Genomic DNA, 22,890 nt, shown 5'->3' on the forward strand with positions numbered 1-22,890 from the left:
CCCGGCCCTGAATTCAGCTTTCTAATAGAGGTGATAGAATTAGGAATTTGAGATCATTTATGTAAAATTGATAGTTTATATTATAGATGAGTTTTCTAACCTAAGAGAATGAGAAAGGAGCACCAGGGACATTGGTGGACCCCTCAAAAACTTCAAGAAAAGGCTGAGGAGTAGTCAGACTTGGTGTGAAAACTCTGAAGTCTAAGAAGAAATGTTTTTGAGGGCCTACTGTATGCCAGACAACATACTGGTTACTAAGGATGTAAAGGAAAAGAAGACATAAATCTTGCTCTTAAGAAGCTTTTGGTCACTTAGAGACAAAGTATAAATGCAAAAAAAAAAAAAGATTGCTTGTTTTTATTAAGCAAGTAAAATGTCACTGCTGGCCTTCAAAGGTCAAGTTAGGGTTAGGAAAAATGGGTGACAAAAAAGTAAGGGTTTCGGGATTTGTTTTTTCAATTCAGTCTTTGGAAAGAGATTTTCTAGACTGTAACTAGAAGCAGTTTTCATAGATTGTGAAGTTTTCAGTAAAGTCTGTAGAAGGAAAGGAACCAGTGGAAAGGAAGTAATTGTAGCTGTTGAAATAATGGAGCAGTGAAGGGATGAGGGAGGCCTGTAAGAAAGGGCACAGACTGGCTGGGCACAGTGGCTCATGCCTGTAGTCCCAGCAATTTGGGAGGCTAAGGTGGGCAGATCACGCAAAACCCGGTCTCTACTAAAAATACAAAACAGCCAGGCATCCTGGCATGCCTATAATCCCACCTACTCAGGAGGCTGAGACAGGAGAATCCCTTGAACCCGGGAGGCGGAGGTTGCAGTGAGCCAAGATGGCGCCACTGCACTGCAGCCTGGGTGACAGAGTGAGACTGTGTCTCAATAAAAAAAAAATAAAGGGCACAGACAAGTGGGATTAGGATATTTTGAAATGAGAAAAGTATCCTCTTTTTCAGAAAGTAGAAAGAATCACAATGAGATAATAGTATTGATTTTTCTTAACTATCAGATCATCTCTTGAAACTGAAGAAAGAACATCGAGGAAAGTATTGGAGGTTCGAAGTTGCATGTGGCTATTATGCAAATAAATTAACTAGATAGGAATTTGATCCATGGATCGTGTTGAACGTACAGTTGATGACAGCCCAGCATGGTTTTTCTTCATTTTAGAGTGATGTTCTCCATATTATACAGAGGTTAAAGATTTTGGACTGATTACCAGAACGTAGACACAGGCCCTGGGAACTGTTAATTGCCTAATAGGTTTGGCTTCTGATATGTGTGATCAAGTTTTTTATTATTTCATGCTTACATTGTTCAGCCTTTGATTACAGTCAGTGCAATGTTAAGACTCTGCAGTGCTTCCCACTAAGACATCTCTCTTTTAGTTTCCTGTGGGCCGCATCCACAGACACTTGAAGACTCGCACCACAAGCCATGGAAGGGTGGGTGCCACTGCTGCCGTGTACAGTGCTGCGATTCTGGAGTACCTCACTGCAGAGGTTTGTACAGGAATGTCTTGTATATGGCAGTCCAGAAGGTACACTAGGCTCAGTGACAGAAACCCATGGAATATATTTGAAAAAAGACGTATTATGCCCATTGGGGCTTTTTTGTTCATTTGTTTGTTTGTTTGGAAGACAGTTTCACTCTTGTTTCCCAGGCTGGAGTGCAATGGCCAATCTCGGCTCACTGCAACCTCTGCCTCCCAGATTCAAGCGATTCTCCCACCTCAGCCTCCCAAGTAGCTGAGACTACAGGTGTGCACCACCATCCCCAGATAATTTTTGTATTTTTAGTAGAGATGGTGTTTCGCCATGTTGGCCACACTGGTCTTAAACTAGTGACCTCAGGTGATCCACCTGCCTTGGCCTCCCAAAGTGCTGGGATTACAGGCTTGAGCCACCATGTCTGGCCTCATTGGTTTCTTTAATAGCAGTTTGAGATGCATTGTGTCAGCTACTACCCAATGCCAGTGGAAAAGAACCTTGGTGTTCTTGTTTTTAAAGCTAAGCAGGGGGCTGGGCACGGTGATTCACACCTGGAATGCCAACACTTTGGGAGGCTGAGGTGGGTAAATTGTACGCTTAAGTCCTAGAGTTCCAGACTAGGCTGGGTGACAGCAAGACCCTATCTCAAAGTAAAAAAATTTTAAAAAGTTAAGCAAGGGCCAGCAATCTCTTTTATTTTTACTTATTTGAGACTGGGTCTCACTCTGTCACCTAGGCTGGAGTACAGTGGCATGATCATAGCTCACTCCAACCTCAAACCTCCTCAGTTTAAGGGATCCTCCTGCCTCATCCTCCCTAGTAGCTGTGACTTCAGGTGTGTGCCACCACACCTGGCTAATTATTTATTTATTTATTTATTTATTTTGAGACAGGGTCTTGCTCTGTACCCCAGGTGGAGTGCAGTGGCGCAATCTTGGTTCACTGCAACCTCCACTTCTTTGGTTCAAGCGATTCTCCTGCCTCAGCCTCCCCAGTAACTGGGATTACAGGCACCCGCCACTACACCCAGCTAATTTTTGTATTTTTAGAGGAGACTGGGTTTCACCGTGTTGGCCAGGTCAGTCTCAAATTCCCGACCTCAGGTGATCCACCAGCCTCAGCCTCCCAAAGTGCTGGGATTACAGGTGTGAGCCACTGCGCCGGGTGCTAATTTTTTATTTTTTATTTTTTTGTGGAGACGGGGCTCCCTATGTTGCCCAGGCTGGTTTCTAACTCCTGGCCTCAAGTGGTCCTCCCAAGGTGCTGGGATTACAGACATAAGCCACCATACCCCAGTGAACTTTGAAGTATGTATGTAATCAGTAGACAGTGTTTGTGAAGTTATAGCATGATGTTTTAGTTTATGAAGATTTGGGATGGTGTGAAGTTTGGCCAGTGTGATGATATATATAGAAATCACAAATATGATATTAGAAGTAAAAGACTCAGTCTGTCCTCCTGGTTCTCTGCAGGGTGATACATACAAAATTGCTGTGTATTACTCAGTTTGAAATTTCAGGAAGACAAGTTAATTGGGCAAGAGTTCTTAATTGTTGGGTCATAGACCACCACTTTCCCCATCCCTATTCCTCCTTTAAAAAAATCCGTTGGGAAGTCATGAAACTTCAGCTACATTCTATGCTGGGGAAGTAATTTGAGTAACAAGTAGGTCAAGTGATAGACACATTCATTCTGGTAGAAACAGAAGGGTCTTACTTGGGGAGATGTGATTTGGAGCTAGGCTGAGGAATTTAGCTTTTAATCTGTTTGTCAGTTATCATTGCTGTCATTTATTTCATCAATCTCACCAAGTCATCTGTGTCCTACTGGGGATTTAACATTGAATTATGGATATTATGGATAGTTTCAACTTCGCTGTGTCATGATCAAGGGGTGTTTCGTTTTTTGGGCTTTTCTTGTTTGTTTGTTTTGAGACAAGGTCTCTCTCTGTCTCCCAGGCTGGAAGGCAGTGGCATGATCTCTGCTTATTCTCTCACCTCAGCCTCCAGAGTAGCTGGGGCTACCGGTGTGCATCACCACACCTGGCTAATTTTTGTTATTTTCTTGTAGAGACAAGGTTTTGCCATGTTGGCCAGGCTGATCTCGAACTCCTGACCTCAAATGATCTGCCCGCCCCAGCCTCCCAAAGTGCTGGGATTGGCCGGGCGCGGTGGCTCACGCTTGTAATCCCAGCACTTTGGGAGGCCGAGGTGGGCGGATCACGAGGTCAGGAGATCGAGACCACGGTGAAACCCCATCTCTACTAAAAATACAAAAAAATTAGCCGGTCGTGGTGGCGGGCACCTGTAGTCCCAGCTACTCGGAGAGGCTGAGGCAGGAGAATGGCGTGAACCCAGGAGGCGGAGCTTGCAGTGAGCCAAGATCGCGCCACTGCACTCCAGCCTGGGCGACAGAGCGAGACTCCATCTCAAAAAAAAAAAAAAAAACAAACAAACAAACAAACAAAGTGCTGGGATTACAGACATGAGCCACCTTTTATTAAAAGAGGCCACTTGGCCTCTTTTATTTTAAAAATTTTTTAAATTTTAATTAAAATACATTTTAAAACTTTTCTATAAGCATTAAGAAATAAATTTCATGGCTGGGCGCGGTGGCTCACGCCTGTAATCCCAACCCTTTGGGAGGCTGAGGTGGGCGGATCACGAGGTCAAGAGATCGAGACCATTCTGGCCAACATAGTGAAACCCTGTCTCTACCAAAAATAACAAAAATTAGCTGGGCATGGTGGCGTGCGCCTGTATATAGTCCCAGCTACTCAGCAGGCTGAGGCAGAAGAACTGCTTGAACCCAGAAGGCAGAGGTTGCAGTGAGCCGAGATCGTGCCACTGCACTCCAGCCTGGTGACAGAACGAGACTCCGTCTTAAAAAAAAAAAAAAAAAGGAAAAGAAATTTCAGCTATTAAGGGTTGTGCAGAAATAGACCACATGGATATATTAAAATATATGACTTTGGCTGGGATTGGTGGCTTACATTCAACATTCTGGTTCACAAGGTTCAAGCCCCCCCTCCCCTTTTTTTTTAATCTTTGGGAACTTTGGTTAAAATTTTTAAAGTTAACGCAGTGGCTCATGTGTGTAATCTTAGCACTTTGGGAGGTCAATGTGGGCAGATCATTTGAGTCCAGGACTTCCAGACCAGCCTGGACAACATGGCAAAACCCTATCTCTACAAAAAAAATACAAAAAATTAATCAGATGTGATAGTGTGCACCTGTAGTCCCAGCTACTGGAGAGGCTGAGGTGGGAGGATTACCTGACCCAGGAGGTTGAGGCTGCAGTGAGCCATGATTGCACCACTGCACTCCAGCCTGCATGACAGTGAGATTGTATCTCAAAAAAAAAAACAAACAATTTAGGTTAAGATTGGACAATGAATGTGTGGGTGCAGTCAACTTTTTGTTTGTTTGTTTGAGATGGAGTCTTGCTCTGTCACCCAGGCTGGAGTTCAGTGGCTCAATCTCGGCTCACTGCAACCTCCATCTCCCAGGTTCAACCGATTCTCCTACCTCAGCCTCCCAAGTAGCTGGGATTACAGGCGTGTGCCACCACACCCGGCTGATTTTTGTATTTTTAAAGTTCAGCAGTTGATTCTCATATATACCCAACACTGCTCTATTTAAAACAAGGAGGTGGCCTGGTGCAGTGGCTCACGTCTGTAATCCCAACACTTTGGGAGGCCAAGGTGGGCAGATCACAAGGTCAGGAGTTTGATTTTTTTATTATTATTATTATTATTTTTTTTTTGAGACGGAGTCAAGGTCAGGAGTTTGAGACCAGCCTGGCCAATATGGTGAAAGCCCGTGTCTGGTTTTTTTGTTGTTGTTTTTTTTTGGGTTTTTTTGTTTTGTTTTTTTTTTGAGACAGAGTCTCTCTCTGTGGTCCAGGCTGGAGTGCAGTGGCGCCATCTCGGCTCACTGCAAGCTCTGCCTCCCGGGTTCACGCCATTCTCCTGGCTCAGCCTCCCGAGTAGCTGGGACTACAGGCGCCTGCTACCACACCCAGCTAATTTTTTGTGTTTTTAGTAGAGACGGGGTTTCACCATGTTAGCCAGGATGGTCTCTTCACTGTGTTAGCCAGGATGGTCTCGATCTCCTGACCTTGTGATCCGCCCCTCTCGGCCTCCCAAAGTACTGGGATTACAGGCGTGAGCCACTGCGCCCAGCCGAAACCCCATCTCTGCTAAAAATACAAAACTTAACCTGGGCATGGTGGCAGGCGCCTGTAGTCCCAGCTACTCGGGAGGCTGAGGCAGGAGAATCGTTTCAACCCGGGAGGGGGTGGTTGCAGTGAGCTGAGATCACACCATTGCACTCCAGCCTGGACAACACAGCAAGACTCCGTCTCAAAAAAAAAGAAATTATTTTAAATTGTATTTTAGGCTGAGTGCGATGGCCCACACCTGTAATCCCAGCACTTTGAGAGGCTGAAGTAGGAGGATCACTTGAGGCCAAGGGTTTGACACCAGCCCTGGCAACATAGTGAGTTCCCATCTCTTTTATTTTTAAAAAATTTAAAAAATACATTCAAAAACTTCTAAAAGCATTAAGAAATACATTTCAGCTATTAAGGGTTGTATAAAAATGGACTACAAGTATATATTAAAATATGTGACTTTGGCTGGGCGTGGCAGCTCACACTTGTAATCTCAGCACTTTGGGAGGCCCAGGTGGGCAGATCATTTCACCCCAGGAGTCTGAGACCAGCCTGGGCAATGTGGGGAAACCTCGTCTCTACAAAAAAAAAAAAAAAATACAAAAAAGTAGCCGGGTTTGGTGGCACTCACCTGTGGTCACAGCAGCTCAGGAGGCTAGGGCAGGAGAATAACCCTGCATCTGGGAGGTCAAGGCTGCAGTGAGCCAAGATCATACCACTGCACTCCAGCCTAGGCAATGGAGTGAGACATTGTCTCAAAAACAAAAAAAAAAGACTTTTCTAAATGTTCACATCTAGCATCTTGGCTAAGGGATAATATCTCTTGTCCTTACCTTTATTTCTATATAGAAGTAGGTTTTTGCTCAAGTTTCTGTCTCTGTTGCAGAGAATGAATATAAAAGAAGTTAAATGAATTACAGAGAGCTTTATAAAAGCATTATAGAAATACAAGGAAGAAAAATATATTATCAGTTTATGTATTGTGTGTACGTTTTGTATGTACAAATGCTAAGTGATCCTTCATTTGGGATCCTAGGTCCTTCATTTGATATGCTAATCATGGATGCTTTGTAGGTGCTGGAGCTGGCAGGTAATGCTTCTAAGGATCTCAAAGTAAAGCGTATCACTCCGCGTCACTTGCAGCTTGCAATCCGTGGTGATGAAGAGTTGGATTCCCTTATCAAGGCTACCATAGCTGGGGGTGGTATGTATTACTACTTAAGCCTTGATTCTTATTGGTCTTTCTAATATATCGTTCAGATCAATTATATAGTATATTTGATTGGTTAACTAGAAAGCATATAAACTTTAATTTCATAAATACTAAATCTATAACAATTCTAAGCTTCTTTTCATAGTGATCTGAATAAATATTTCACCTTACAACCATATGTAATGCTATTTTTATTTTAGCCAGTTCTTTGTCTAAATTTCATATGATACTTAAAGCCTGATGTTTAACATATTTCCTATACTTTTTTAACTGTGTTTGAAAAATGAGTTGGAGAAGTTGCATAACATACACTGGAAAGGGTTGAAATAAATACACTTGAAAAGTGGGTCAGGATCAGTGAAAGTGAGAGGTAAGTTGGTGGTTCTTAATCTTCTTTGGATAACCCTCAAAGAACCTCATGAAAGCTGTGGTTACAGCTGGGCATGGTGGCTCACACCTGTAATCTCAGCACTTTGGGAGGCTAAGAGGCTGGCAGATCACCTGAGGTCAGGAGTTCAAGACTAGCCTGGCCAACGTGGTGAAACCCCGTCTCTACTAAAAATACAAAAATTAGCTGGGCATGGTGGTGCACGCTTGTAGTCCCAGCTACTCAGGAGGCTGAGGCACGAGAATCACTTGAACCCAGGAGACAGAGGTCACGGTGAGCCAAGATTACACCACTGCACCCCAGCATTGGCGACAAAGCGAGACCATCTCAAAAAAAAAAAAAGCTGTGGTTACTCTTCTCGAAAAATGCACAGAAAGTCACACAATTTTACATACAGTTTTAAAGGGTTTGCAGACCCCTGGGGGGTAGCCATTGGTATAGATAGTTTAACAGTATCAGAATATGAAAAGGGACTTAAGTAAATTTCATTTTTTCTATAATTAACTTTTTACTTGAGGCAAAAATTTTAAGAGTTTTTAATAACTTTTTTTAATTTCATTCTAGGTGTGATCCCTCACATCCACAAATCTCTGATTGGAAAGAAGGGACAGCAGAAAACTGCTTAGAGGGATGCTTTAACCAACCCTCTTCCTCCCCGTCATTGTACTGTAACTGGGACAGAAGAAATAATGGGGATATGTGGAATTTTTAACAACAGTTAAATGGAAAAGCATAGACAATTACTGTAGACATGATAAACATTTGTACGTTCTTAGACTCGAAGTTTGATAAAAGTACCTTTTCATGTGGTGACAGTTGTGTGTTAATTGGCTAGGTTTCTCCCGTGTGTTTTATACAAAAATGGAATTGATAAACCATTTTTTACAAAATTAATTTGTCTCAAAACTGTTCTGTTCATGATGTATTAGAAATATTTTGCTCAGACTTTAAATATTTTAAATATCAGATTGGTTATTCAGAGTAACCTTAGAACAGAAATTGGGAATATAGCTTTACAATGATTGATACCATGGTCTATTGACTCTTAGATGCTATTGATCTGTAGCACCATTTTTTACAAACCACTAAGAAAAAAACCTGCCAATTAAATCATGATATGCTATCAATTATGAGACATCCCAATCTGAGAGATGTTAGATTATGGAAAAGTATGCATTTATGACTGAAATGGTAGTGAAATTATTTGAATTCTATACCGAGCACTTACCATGTGCCAGGCCCTTAGCTGAGTGCTCTACTGACCAAGAAATTTTATTCCCCCCACATTATAGATGTGGAGCCTAAGGGTCACAGAAATTGTATGCTATGCCAAAAAACATTGAACTAGTAAATAGAAAATGACAGAGCTAGGATTCAAACCTAGATCTGGCTGACTCCAGAGCCTAGTTTTACCTGGAGTTGATGTTCAGTTTATCAAAGGTTTCTCCTTTTGGTTTAAAATCCCAATTTTTGGCCGGGCATGGTGGTTTACGCCTGTAATCCCAGCACTTAGGGAGACCGAGGCTGGTGGATCACTTGAGATCAGGAGTTCAAGACCAGCCTGGCCAACATGGTAAAACGCCGTCTTGGCCAGGCACGGTGGCTCACGCCTGTAATCCCAGCACTTTGGGAGGCCAAGGCGGGCGGATCACGAGGTCAGGAGATCGAGAACATCCTGGCTAACATGATGAAACCCCGTCTTTACTAAAAAAAATACAAAAAATTAGCCGGGTATGGTAGCACACGCCTTTAGTCCCAGCTACTCAGGAGGCTGAGGCATGAGAATGACACGAACCTGGGAGGCAGAGCTTGCAGTGGGCCGAGATGGTGCTACTGCACTCCAGCCTGGCAACTCAGCAAGAATGCCTCTCAAAAAAAAAAAAAAACTCTACTAAAAATACAGGAATTAGCCAGGCATGGTAGTACACGCATGTTTCCCAACTACTTGGGGCACTGAGGCACAAAAAATCACTGGAACACAGGAGGCAGAGGTTGCAGTGAGCCAAGATCACTCCAGCCTGGGTGACAAGAGTGTGACTGTCTCAAAAAAAAAAAAAAAATCCCAACTTTTAGTAGTCTCTTAGTCACGCAATAACAGTAATTTGTACAATCTTTTAAAAATTATTTTTATCAGTTTCTAAGAAACTTTTTTGTTTGTTTTGAGACAGGGTCTTGCTTTGTTGCCCAGGTTGAAGTGCAGTGGCATGATCCTGGCTCACTGCAGCCTCCACCTCTCAGGCCCAAGTAATCCTCTTACCTCAGCCCTGCAAATAGCTGGGACCACAGGCACATGCCACCATACCTGGCTAATTTTTTTTATTTATGTAAGAGACAGAGGTCTCCCTATGTTGCCCAGGTTGGTACTGAACTAGCTCAAGCCGTCCTCCCACCTTGACCTCCCAAAGTACTGGGATTACAGGCATAAGCCACCATGCCCTGCCCTAAGTAACTGTTACTTGAGTTAATGTACTAGTTAATTGACCCTTAGAAAATTATATTTTTCTGCTTGCAAGTCTTCATTAAAGAAGGAAATTTTAAAATATTTTATAGTATAACGCTATCCAAACTCATTTTTAAGAACATTTTATTATGGAAATGTTCACAAATACGCAAAAAGAATAGCAGAATGAAGCTCTGTGTACCCATCCTCCAACAGCTGTCTTGTGGTCAGTCTTGTTTACCTGCATTCCCACCTATCCCCTGCCCCAACCCACAGGGATCAGTTTGAGTCCCATTACAGGCATAGTATTTTCATGTCTGTGTGATCAGAGACATAATTCAAATATAACTCCAAAGATAGGGTACTTTTTTGAATATAACCACAATACCATTGTGTAAGACTGCTAAAACATTTTTTGATGCCAAGTACCAGTCAATATTCAAACTTCCTGATTGTCTCGTAAGTTTTTTTAACAGTTGGTTTATTTGAATCAAGATCCAGACAAGATCTAGATCTTGCATTTTGTTAATATAATCTATAGATTTAACTTTCCTGTTTTTAATTTTTGAAGAAACTAAGTTGTTTGTCCTATAGAATTGTCCCTCAGTGGATTTTACTGAATGTATCCTAATGGGATCGTGTACACCTTTTCTGTCCCCTATATGTTCTATAAACTGACAGATCTAGAGGGCTTTTGTTGTTCTGTTTTGCTTTTTCACAAAAATGATTCATAGGTGATATATGCTCCATGTTGTATCACATCATGGCACATAATGGCTCTCATCTTGTAACATTAAGATTGATAGTGGGTGTGGATGCTGCCAGCCCACTCCATTCATTACAGAAGTTCTCTATCAGCTTTTCCCCTGATGGATTTAGCCATCATTAATGATATTTGTCCACATCTGGGATTCTGTTAGGGGTTGCCAACTGGTGATACCTTGTCATTCCTTCTGCATCTATTAGCTGGAATCCTATAAAGAACTTTTGCTCATTAATTCACGAGGCAGGATAAAATGGAAATTTCAAATTCTGATTGAATTATCTAGGCACCCATTTTGAAGTTTCTGTATTGAGAGTCAGGCCTACAGTAAAAGTAGCAATAGAAAGCCGATTGTTTGGAAAAAAAAAATAAAAAGGGAGTGGTGCAATATAATAACAGACCTTCCTTTGGCTGAATCACTTGATTCAGGGCAATTTTTACTACAGTTTTATAGATAATTGCTTCAAATGTCTAATTCATTTTGGTAGTATAGTTACTTGACTACATAATTTCTTCCCAGGGTTGTATTTTCGTTTTGTTTTCTAACAACAAACACAGAAATAGAACAACTAAGTCATGTACTCTGGGCCTAGCTCTCACAGTTATGATCGGTCTCGTTTCATTTGTACCCAAACCCTTGAGTTATTTTAAAGCACGTTCCAGCTATCATCACTTCATGTATAATATCTTAATACGTATCTAAAAGATAGCTTTTTTTTTATGTTTTATTTATTTTTTTTTTTTCAGACAGAGTCTTGCTCTGTCGCCCAGGCTGGCGTGCAGTGGCACAATCTCAGCTCACTGCAACCTCCACCTCCCAGGTTCAAGTGATTCTTCTGCCTCAGCCTCCTGAGTAGCTGGGATTACAGGCACCTGCCACCATGCCTGGCTAATGTTTGTTTGTTCTTTTGTTTTTGTTTCTGAGATAGGATCTCACTCTGTTGCCTAGGCTGGAGTCCAATAGCCTAATCATGGCTCACTGCAACCTCTGCATCTCCTGCCTCAGCCTCCCAGGCAACTGGGACTACAGGCATGCGCCACCAGGCCCAGCTAATTTGTGTGTGTTTTTTGTTTGTTTAGTAGAGATGGGGTTTCACCATGTTGGCCAGGCTGGTATCAAACTCCTGAACTCAAGTGATCCACCCGCCTCAGCCTCCCAAAGTGCTGGGATTACAGGCGTGAGCCACTGTGCCCGGCCTAAAAAGTATTTCTTATAATTAAAAACAACACCCAGTCTAACTAGTGTAACAACTAAAAAATTGTCACATCTGTATTTTAGATAGTACAACACAGTGAAGTGCAATGGCACTTAAGCAGAGAGAAGGATGTTTCTTTTTTTAAATAGAAGGTGTTAGAACCTGAACTGGGCCTGGTTTGCATTTGGGAAGAGTCCAGTGGGGAAACAACACAAGGTCTTGAGAATGAAGAATGGCATTTATATAGAGAGTTGTAACATGGCCTGGAGAGTGTCTGACTCTTTATGAAGCATGTAATGAGAAATGTGACTCGCTTTGGTGCCTATGGTTGAATTTATTGCGATGCTTCTGACATTATGAAAATTTCAAACATGCAAAAAAATTCCAGTATTTATCCAGTGAATTCTTATACTCACCACTTATATCTATAATTAACATTTTACTTGTATTTTATCTAGTTATCAGCTCATCTATGAGATGGCCCTTATTTATTTGCCTGCTGTTTTTATTCTCTATTTGTCCTGTTATTTCTTGTTAGAGAAGAGAAGGTGTTCTTAGATCAGAAGATGTCATTGTATTAGGTGACTGCAAGGTTTTGCTGATCTAGTGAAACAAGACTCTACTGGGATGTTTGCTGAGCTGAACCAAGGAACCACCCGAATGTGCTGAACAAGGACATTTGCTTCTCAGATACGTGAATTCAATTTTAAGCAAGATTCTTGATCTGCTTCAGAGCAGCTTTGATTTAAAGTAATTTCAGAGCACTTTTCCTTGCATATGAGTAATTTTCTGAATGTATAAAATATTCTATTTATATTTGACCTTTTGGATAAACTGTGTTGCTGCAGTGTTGGTCCACACTATCATCCTGATTGAAGACTTAGTAAGTCTTGGGATCTCCAGGCACTGGAAAGAGTGAGAACCTGGGACCGAAAGGGTTATAGTTAGTGTCCATTTTTCGGGTTTTGTTTCATAGGGAGTCCTGAGTGGGGTAACCTGAAATGTGTACAGTTGAAGACCATCCTATTCCTATCCCCAGTAAAAATAGGCCTTTCCACAATCTTCTACCAGTTAACTTAGCTTTTTTTTTTCCTTTTAATAGAGTCTCATTCTTGTCACCCAGACTGGAGTGCAATGGCATGATCTTGGCTCACTGCAACCCTGCCCCCAGGTTCCAGCGATTCTCCTGCCTCAGCCTCCCAAGTATCTGGGATTACAGGCGGACGCCACCATGCCCAGCTAATTTTTGTATTTTTAGTAGAGATGGGGTTTCACCATGTTGGCCAGGCCGGTCTCAAACTCCTGACCTCAGGTGATCTGCCCATCTAAGCCTTCCAAAGTGCTGGGATTACTGGCATGAGCCACCAGGCCCAGCCAACTAGCATTTCTTAAGGTGAAAATACATGGTGTTAATTTAAATTTTGAGTGAGACCCAGTCCAGCTGCTATAACTGCTTGGACACTTGGCAGAGGACAGAGTACTGCAAAACTTTAGAAGGGAGAGGGCATTTTGCCTTGGGTGCTGTAGATGTACAAGAGAGGTTCCAGGAGGGGGTGATGGGCAGAATTTTGGTCCCCATCACCTTCCCTGCCCAGTGTTATGCCTATGAATGTGTTACATTATGTGGTAAAAGGGACTTTGCAGATGTAACTAAAATTTCTAAAATAGAGATATTATCCTCGATTACCTGGGGGAACCCAATGTAATTACATGAACCCTTAAAAATGGAAGAGGATGCAGGAGTCAGATTCAGAGGAAGGCCCAAGGTGCTATTGCTGACTTGAAGATAGAGGGGCCATGTGGAAATCAAGAGAAGGAGGTGAATCCTGCCACTGAGGCTGGAAGAGCACCTTGAGGCACAGATGAGAAACTTGGCCTTACCTGATGCCGTGATTTTAGCCTGGTGAGACCCTGACTGTATAAATTTGCTGCACTATGCCACACTTCTCACCTACAGAAACTTGGTTTAAAGCCACTAAGTTTGTGGCAATTTGTTACAGTAGCCACTTGGTTAAAGCCACTAAGTTTGTGGTAATTTGTTACAGTAGAAAACAAATAGAGGAATACACACAGAATTTGTGGGCTTTAGGCCCCTGAGGGTAGAGATTTATGACTTGTTAAGTAGAGAGCAGTGGAGAGTTGGGCTTTGTAATTCTTTCAGGCGGGATTATAATTCTGGAGTCCTGTCCACCTTGGTTCAGATCTTTGTTGGCCAGTCCCTGGCTGTGTGACTTCACTGCTTTAAGCCTCTTTCTTCATCCCTAAAGTGGAGATGATAGTACCTACCTCACTCTGATCTCTGAATAAGAACACATGTAATACACTTAGCACAGTTCCTGGTGTTCAAAGAGCTCTAACACCTGAAAGCACCATGGCCCCGTTTGTTTTTCAGCCAAGATTTCTAAAAGCTGTTATTACCAGAGGTTCAGTGAGAACATGGGCAGGGTAAACTCAAAATGGAGAACATAAAAACTGGGACTCCCAGGCCAGTCGCTTAGAAGACTGCTGCAGGAAGTACCAAGGTCGTTAAGAATCAGTAATAATAAGTAATGTGTGAATCCATTAGAATGTTGAGAAGTAGACCTTTGACATTTCAGAAAAGTGTATATCTCAGACACAATCATATGTATCGTTATCCCCAAGTTGGAAGAGCATCACAGGGCATAGTTTCACGAAAGCTTCAAAAAATATACTAATTGCTGGTAATATGTGAACAGAAAAAAATAGCCATGTTAAAATAGGAGTGCCTGACAATTAGCTCTGTTCATCTTGTCTCCTAGCTGTAAGCACCCTAGATTCAAATTATGCACCTAGAAAACTAAATTACTATGTATGTTATAGGCCTTTGAAATGGATACATGAAAATCAGTGAAATCAGAATGAACGTTTCGCCTGCCAAAGATATGTATTTTTATAAGTGTTACAAGGGCCCCATGAGCTCCATGGCCACATCTGTACAAAACAGGCCCTCCTTTCAGGAACTGGTCTCGAGAGAGCAAAAGAGTCAGCTCCCTAAATGGCAGCTGAGACAGTCCTCCCTGGTGGCATGGCCCTGTTTCCTGTTTCCTGGCATGTGATAGTTGGAGAGTCAAATTTTTACCAGAATGTGTGAATATCATCTCTGGTTAATGATTACACAAAAGCTTAAAGTTTTAAAAAATTATTTCTAATTCTATAAATAAACTGCAGTTCTACAGCCACTGTACAGCTAACATCTCAACACTGGAAATGAGGCTGGTTTCTTCCAGTTTGGCTCAGATGGGGAAGCCCAGTTAAGACAAACAGCTCTCTATACTCAATCCTTACTTCGCTGAGAAGATACAGGCCTGCCCACTGGCTCCCACCTACTCTTCATGAGGAGTCCTTTATTCCTGCATGTTTCCTGTTCTTTGGGACCTTTAGGAGCTAACCTCCACAGATGCTGATAGTCTGTAGAGTCAGGAATACTACGTAACATGTTAAAGTGGACTAAAGATTAGTTCTTTGGCAATAGCCCAGTCTGGACTTACTGTGTACTTTTGAAAATAAAACTGCTTATTTGTAAACTCTGTAATTAGGACCTTTTGCTATTTGAGTTATATTCCTTTCTAACTTCAAATGTCTGCATTCATGTATGATAGCCATTTTATGCACAGATGAGGTGATTCCCACACTTTCTTTCACAGATGTTTCATTATCTGGATGAGTGTATTACATAATAAATTTGAATAATGGTAGTCTTCCAAATGACAAAAAGCAAGCTAGTTGATTTGTCAATTTTGAGTTTAAATGTTTTGACTGCTTATCAGCAAAAAAATTCAAAGAGTAGCATACTAATATTAATGGAGATGCAGAGTATATTTAATTGGCATGATTTTTTCATAGATATGTGTGCTTCATTTGATCTTCTATTGTACGTAGCTCGTGATCACATTTTCTGTTGGTTAACATTGTTCCTAGCTTATATGATGGAATTAAATATATTCTGTGTAAAAAGAGGTATGGACTAAATATTTCTGGATGATGGCTTTCAGCTTTAGAAACTCTGAGAAAGGGCTGGGTGTGGTGGTGCACACCTGTAGTCCCAGCTACTTGGGAGGCTGAGTAGGATTGCTTGAGCCTGAGAGGTGGAGGCTGCAGTGAGCTATGACCATGCAACTGCACTCCAGCCTGAGCAACAGAGTGAAATCCTGTCTTTAAAAAAAAGAAGAAGAAGAAGAAGAAACTGAAAAAGTGAGTCCTCCCATCTCTGAAGGTGTTGGAAAGGGTGGACCTAACCAGCCCTGGCCACTCTGAGGCCACACTCTGCTGGAGAGCCTCAGGCTCCTCTCAGTTTTCCATCTCCACAGCAAGAAGGCAATAATACTTCATTTTACAGATGAGGAAATTCAGGCAGAGGAAGCTGATTCAACATCCCAGGGTCACATAATCTGAAATGGGAAAGTGCTGAGAACCTGGTCTGTTTAGCTCTAAAACTTAAGTTTTTTCCTATGGAAGGGGAAGGTCACTAAACATTTCCTTGAAAACCTGCCAGCCTGCCTTATGTGGATTTAGCTCATTTAACCCCCTGAATAAATCTGGGAAATAAATACCAGCCTCATTTTACAAGCAAAGAAATTCAGATTCAGAGATGTTAGATAGAGCCTGGCGTGGTGGCCCACGCCTGTAATCCCAGCACTTTGGGAGGCAAGTGGATCACTTGAGGTCAGGAGTTTGAGACCAGCCTGGCCAACAAGGTCTACCAAAAAATACAAAAATTAGCCAGGCATGGTAGGACGTACCTGTAGTCAGCTGCTCGGGAGGCTGAGGTGGGAGAATTGCTTAAACCTGGGAGATGGAGGTTGCAGTAAGCCAAGATTGTACCACTGCACTCCAGCCTGGGTGACAGAGAGAGACTCTGTCTCAAAAAAAAAAAAAAAACCAGAGATGTTAGCCCAAGCCCAGGGTTACATGGCTCCAGTTGGTGACACAGGAATCTGAACCCAGGTCAGTCTGACCACAAATCCAGGTCAGTGCAAAAAGTCTCACAAGTCTGCTCAAGGGGGTCTGCAGCTGGCCCGTGGACATGCGATGGCACATTCTTCTGGTTTGCTTGAGGCTACATATAGAAAAGTATCTATAAAGTCCTCATGTTAATGTCTCACATGTAGAGCCAGGTGGCCTTTTAAGCTTAGGTAGCTTTGTGCCTATTTATTGTCTGAGCTTTCAAAAAGAGTTTGTGGAATAGGTATATATGAGATGTACATGTATTTCCTGGATGGACAGAAGCCGTGACTCCCTGTTTAGTATGGAGCCAGGCAAGCCTGGCACTCAGTATTCAGTTTAGCACTTCCTGCACACAGGCAGGCTCATCTAGTCTCCAGCCCAGCCCTACAAGCCCCTTACATGCCCAGAATGCCAGTGGGAAACTAACACTCTGGGAATTGCCTATAAGCCTGTAGACTCCATAGCCTCCCGCTACAGCTGAGTGTGAGTGTGGACCTCAGCAGCTGAGGAACTCTGCTCCAAGGCTTTGCTTGGTGGAGTTCAGCAGCAAAACCCTATGTGACAGCCTGTCCTGTCAAAAACTTGCTCCTGCTCCCACACATGCACCAACACAAGCTGCCTTTTTTTTTTCTCACTTCTCATCAGGGGCATCAATTCCTCAATCCCCATTCCACTCTTACTGCCTTTGCCCACTTCCTGCTATCTTCTTCCCCAACTCTGACTACAGCCACATACTTCGGGAAACTCATGAGAATCTGTTTCAGATATTCTTCCTGGAGCACATTCATACTGTATTCACACATTGCAGAGCACACACTCTGACCTTCAGTTCTGACCGTTTCTTCAGATTTACACACATCCTTTCATTTTCCACTCACTCCCTGTGCTCTTGTAGTCACCTCCTAATCACCCAGTTTTGTTTGTTTTTTGAGAGACAAAGTCTCATTGTGTTGTCCAGGCTGGTCTCGAACTCCTGGGCTCAAGCAATCCTCCTGCCTCAGCCTCCCAAAGTACTGGGATTACAGGCATGCACCACCATACCCAGCCCAGTCTTCCAGTTTTAACCCATTCTACATACCACTGCCAGACTGTCCATATACCACATTTTAAGCTGTCCCAAAAATGTGGCCCTTTGAGTCTGGCAAACCCTGCTCCAGTCAGCGCCTGTCTTATCCAGGAAGGCAAGGCCTTGTGTCTGCATCTGAGGACACACACTCAAGCTGCTTCCTCTACTGGTCCTCTGTCATCAGGTTTGGTTTTCTCCCACCAGTGGGTGTGATTTCATTTCCAGCTCATCCTCTGGTCCTGATGTATTGAAAGTCTTCCATATGCCACTGCAGGGGCTTCACATGCAAACTGCTACTGTCTGGCTGCCACCCTCAAGAAGCTTATAACCTAAGTGAAGGAAGGAGACATGGGCGTATAAACGGATTCCAGGCACAAGGCTGCATATTGTTGTATGACAGGGTGCCAGATGTGTGGTACTGGCCCCTTCCCATTGTCCACAGATTTTTTTTTTTTTTTGAGGCCAAGTTTTCGCTCTTATTACCCAGGCTGGAGAGCAGTGGCATGATCCAGCTCACTGCAACCTCCGTTTCCCAGGTTTGGGCAATTCTCCTGCCTCAGCCTCTTGAGTAGCTGGTATTACAGGCACGCGCCACCATACCCAGCTAATTTTGTTTGCATTTTTAGTAGAGACAGGGTTTTGCCATGTTGGCCAGGCTGGTTTCATACTCCTGACCTCAGGTGATCCACCCGCCTTGGCATCCCAAAGTATTGGGATTACAGGCATGAGCCACTGGGCCTGGCCACAGATTGTTTTTTCAAATAAAAACTATTAAGATTTTTTTAAAAGCTGGATGTGGTGGCTCATGCCTATAGTCCTAGCTACTTAGGAAGCTGAAGCAGGGGGAACCCTTGGGCCCAGGAGATCAACGCCAGCCTGGGCAACATAGCGAGACCCTTATCTCCCCACCAAAAAAATTTTTTTTTAATTTTAAGGTTCTTTTATAAGGTGTTCTAAGGAAAAAAGAAAAATGTTTTTAAGTGTTCTAAAGTACCCAAATATAAACACCTCAGAGTTTAAAGGCGAAGATTTCCACTCAGTGGCTGGGAGTGTCCTGGGAGTGTGAAAGTGAGAGCCTTGGAGATGGGGACACCCAGCTAAGGGAAGGGAGGGAAGGAGAGAAAAAGGGAGAGAGAGGGAGGAGAGAAGGAGGGAAGAAGAAGGAGGGGAGGGAGGAGACGGAGGGGAAGAAAAGAGAAATGGAGGGAAGGAGAGATTGAGAGAGGGAAGGAGCACAGACAGGCAGGCATTCCAGAAGAGAATGAGAACTGTGGCGTGGCATGTCAAGTTGCTGAGGGGCAAATGCCCTCCTCGGATCAGTAGCTAGTAGAGACTGACTGAAAGGGAATACCACTCTATAGGGGGTTAGGTTTTGTAGGGTGATGCTTACTCTCTGCCTCACACTGTTCACATGTCCACACCACCAGTTGATGAATCTCCTCACACTGCTTTGAGGGTACAAAGACAAGTCCAGTAGCAGGGTGGAGGATGAGCTTGGGGAGGAAGAGAGCTTGGGGTAGACAATCGGAAAATGAAGATCACTGGATCTTGATGAGATGGGGTTGAGTCTGGATTGGCACATCTTAATCTACTCCAAAGACATGAAAGTCCTGCACCAACACAGCTGAGGAGAAAGAAAAAGAACCTCTTGAAAGCAACAGCATTTGAACCATTTTTCCACACCAGGGAGAGTTACAACCCCAGGGCGGGTCAAGGCTTTGAGAGGACCCGGAGCCCTGAGGCCTTGGCCCAAGAGCAAGTCCTCAGAATTGTGGCACAGTCTAAATTGCCGCTTGCCAGAGGAGAATGGGAGCCCTTTAAAATTCACAAGTAAGTTGTTCTTGGGATAAATCCCAGTTTGTTCCTGTCTTCTGATACCTTCATCCTTCCTTTGTCAGGAAGAAAAGAAAATAAAACCTCCTGTTCCTCCAGTACAGTCCAGAGATGAGCAATCACATTTACCCACTTTTTTTTTTTTTTTTTTTGAGACAGAGTCTCATTCTGTCACCCAGGCTGGAGTGCAGTGGTGCAGTCTCGGCTCACTGCAACCTCTGCCACCCAGGTTCAAGCGATTCTTCTACCCCAGTCTCCTGAGTAGCTGGGATTACAGGCACCTGCCACCACGCCTGGCTAATTTTTATATTTTTAGTAGAGATGGGGTTTCACCATATTGGTCAGGCTGGTCTTGAACTCCTGACCTCGTGATCCACCCACCTCAGCCTCCCAAACTGCTGGAATTACAGGCATGAGCCACCATGCCTGGCCTTTTTTTTTTTTTTTTGAGACGGAGGCTCACCACAACCTCTACCTCCCAGGTTCAAGTGATTCTCGTGTCTCAGCCTCTCGAGTAGCTGGGACTACAAGCACACGCCATCACCCCTGGCTAATTTGTGTATTTTTAGTAGAGATAGAGTTTCACCACGTTGGCCAGGCTGATCCCGAACTCCTGGGCTCAAGTGATCCACCCGCCTCGGCCTCCCAAAGTGCTGGGATTATAAGTGTAAGCCACTGCCCCCAGCCTATCCACTTTTCTATAAGGTCATTGCTGCATCATTATGAGGTCATTGTTCCACCCTTTCTACATTGCAGCTGGCTACTCCAGAACACCTGGTGGTCAGTCTTCTTACCCATCCATGCTGGATTTGGTGCTACTGTAGGATGGTTTCTTTCTTCCTTCATGCATAGAGACACACTGGAAAAAAAAGATCACAAAATTATCGCCAGAGTAAGAAAGGAAAAAGCTTCAGGGGTGAATGATACTAAGGAACCACAGCCAGAGGGTGCAGTGGGGACTAAGGAGGACTCAAGGCCCATTGAGGAAAGGGGGCTGGCTGAGCTCAACTCCCTGACAATGGGACTAGAAAAGACTTTGTAATCCCAACACATCAGGAGGCCAAGGCGGGAGAATCACTTGTGTCCAGGACTTCAAGACCAGCCTAGGCAACATAGTGAGGCCCTGTCTCTACAAAAAAACAAATATTAGTCAAGCATGGTAGCATGTGCCTGTAGTCCCAGCTACTTAGGAGGCTAAGGTGGGAGGTTCACTTGAGCCTGGAAGATCGAGGCTTCAGTGAGCTGTGATTGTACCACTGCACTCTAGCCTGGACAACACAGTGAGACTTTGTCTCAAAAAAAATTAAAAGACTTTGTGTCCTTGGAAATGACCTAGATAAATGACACAAACACTCCCACAGGAAATCGAGGAAGTTTCCATCTGCCCAGCATCACAGGTGCAAAAATAGAGCCCCCGTTCTGAGAACCATGTCACTGCCCCGCAGATCAATGAATACAAAAACTGGGCGGCAAGCAGCCGACCTGCAAGAAGTGAACTAGGCAGACTCAGAACCATACTGTAAAGATGTTTGCCGGGCGCGGTGGCTCACGCTTGTAATCCCAGCACTTTGGGAGGCCGAGGCGGGCGGATCACAAGGTCAGGAGATCGAGACCACGGTGAAACTCCGTCTCTACTAAAAAATACAAAAAATTAGCCGGGCGTGGTGGTGGGCGCCTGTAGTCCCAGCTACTCGGAGAGGCTGAGGCAGGAGAATGGCGTGAACCTGGGAGGCGGAGCTTGCAGTGAGCCAAGATTGCGCCACTGCACTCCAGCCCAGCCTGGGCGACAGAGCGAGACTCCGTCTCCAAAAAAAAAAAAAAAAAAAAACCAAAAAAAAAAAAAAAAAAAAAAAAAAGATGTTTATGTGGGGCCAGGTGCAGTGGCTCACGCCTGTAATCCCAGCACTTTAGGAGGCCAAGGTGGGCAGATCACGAGGTCAGGAGATTGAGACCATCCTGGCTAACACGGTGAAACCCCATCTCTACTAAAAATACAAAAAAAATAGCTGGGTGTGGTGGTGGGCGCCTGTAGTCCCAGCTATTCAGGAGGCTGAGGCAGGAGAATGGTGTGAACCTGGGAGGTGGAGCTTGCAGTGAGCTGAGATTGTGCCACTGCACCCGGCCTGGGTGACAGAGCGAGACTCCATCTCAAAAAAAAAAAAAAAAAGATGTTTATGTGTCCCAGGACACACGGGACTTTAATGAAAAACACCTTTTAAAAAAAAGTGGCCGGGTGCGGTGGCTCACGCTTGTAATCCCACCACTTTGGGAGGCCGAGGCGGGTGGATCACGAGGTCAGGAGATCGAGACCACGGTGAAACTCCGTCTCTACTAAAAATACAAAAAATTAGCCGGGCGTGGTGGCGGGCGCCTGTAGTCCCAGCTACTTGGAGAGGCTGAGGCAGGAGAATGGCGTGAACCCGGGAGGTGGAGTTTGCAGTGAGCCGAGATTGCGCCACTGCACTCCAGCCTGGGTGACAGAGCAACACTCCATCTCAAAAAAAAAATAAAAAATAAAAATAAAAATAAAAAGTACAAACTTTGAGAGGCCTAGGTGAGAGGACTTGAACTCGGGAGTTCAACAACAGCATGGGCAACACAGGGAGACCCTGACTCTACAAAAAATAAAATAAAAAATTAGCCGAGCTACTTGGGAGGCTGAGGTGGAAAGACTGCTTGAACCAGGGAGGTCAAGGCCCAGTGAGTCATGATCACACCACTGCACTCCAGCCTGGGCAAAAGAATGAGACCCTGTCTCAAAAAAAAAAAAAAAAACCCATAAAAGAAGGCAAACCACCATTAAAAAAAAGGGCAGCTGGATTTTAAAAATAATTAGAAATTGCATAAATGAAAGATACAGGCTAGGCAAGCTGACACACGCCTGTAATCCCAGCACTTTGGGAGGTTGAGGCAGGTGGATCAGTTGAGGTCAGGAGTTCGAGACCAGCCTGGCCAACATAGCAAAACCCCATCTCTCCTAAAAATACAAAAATTAGCTGGGCACGGTGGTGCATACCTGTAGTCCCAGCTACTCGGGAGGCTGAGGCAGGAGAATCACTTGAACCCATGAGGCAGAGGTTGCATGGAGCCGAGATCGCGCCACTGCACTCCAGCCTGGGCGACAGAGCGAGGCTCCGTCTCAAAAAAAAAAAAAAAAGAAATTACAGGCTGAGTATCCCTTCTCTGAAATTCTTGGGACCATCTTACTGAATTTGTGATTTTTTTCAGATTTTGAAATATTTGCATATACATTATGAGCTATCTTAGGGATGTGACCCCAGTCTAAACACAAAATTCATTTATGTTTCATATACACCTTATACATGTATCCTGAGGTTAATTTTATACTATATATATATATATATATAT

The 22,890-nt window shown here is 43.7% G+C and overlaps 1 protein-coding gene and 1 long non-coding RNA gene across 4 annotated transcripts in view; one reads left to right on the plus strand and one right to left on the minus strand.

Moving 5' to 3' along the window:
* Positions 1-15,647, plus strand: part of LOC116812476 (histone H2A.V) — a 21,790-nt gene extending 6,143 nt beyond the window's left edge. The window contains exons 3-5 of one of the 3 annotated variants that reach the window (XM_032758156.2): positions 1,383-1,496; positions 6,732-6,861; positions 7,823-10,388. In XM_032758156.2, the coding sequence (XP_032614047.1) occupies positions 1,383-1,496; positions 6,732-6,861; positions 7,823-7,884 (306 nt within the window). In that variant the 3' untranslated portion in view covers positions 7,885-10,388. Of the gene's footprint in view, positions 1-1,382; positions 1,497-6,731; positions 6,862-7,822; positions 10,389-12,195 lie in introns of those variants that run through there. The other 2 variants (XM_032758157.2, XM_058445157.1) reach the window with 2 other exon arrangements.
* Positions 15,648-17,160: 1,513 nt separating this feature from the next.
* On the minus strand, positions 17,161-20,088 carry LOC131384377 (uncharacterized). Its single transcript, XR_009215174.1, has 3 exons — positions 19,985-20,088; positions 19,079-19,312; positions 17,161-18,017 (listed from the first exon to the last, which is right to left on the minus strand). It is a non-coding gene; the product is annotated as an uncharacterized LOC131384377 (long non-coding RNA).
* Between the last annotated feature and the right edge of the window lie 2,802 nt (positions 20,089-22,890).

Source organism: Hylobates moloch, unplaced genomic scaffold, assembly GCF_009828535.3.
Source record: "Hylobates moloch isolate HMO894 unplaced genomic scaffold, HMol_V3 SCAFFOLD_1, whole genome shotgun sequence".
NCBI classification, from domain to species: domain Eukaryota; kingdom Metazoa; phylum Chordata; class Mammalia; order Primates; family Hylobatidae; genus Hylobates; species Hylobates moloch.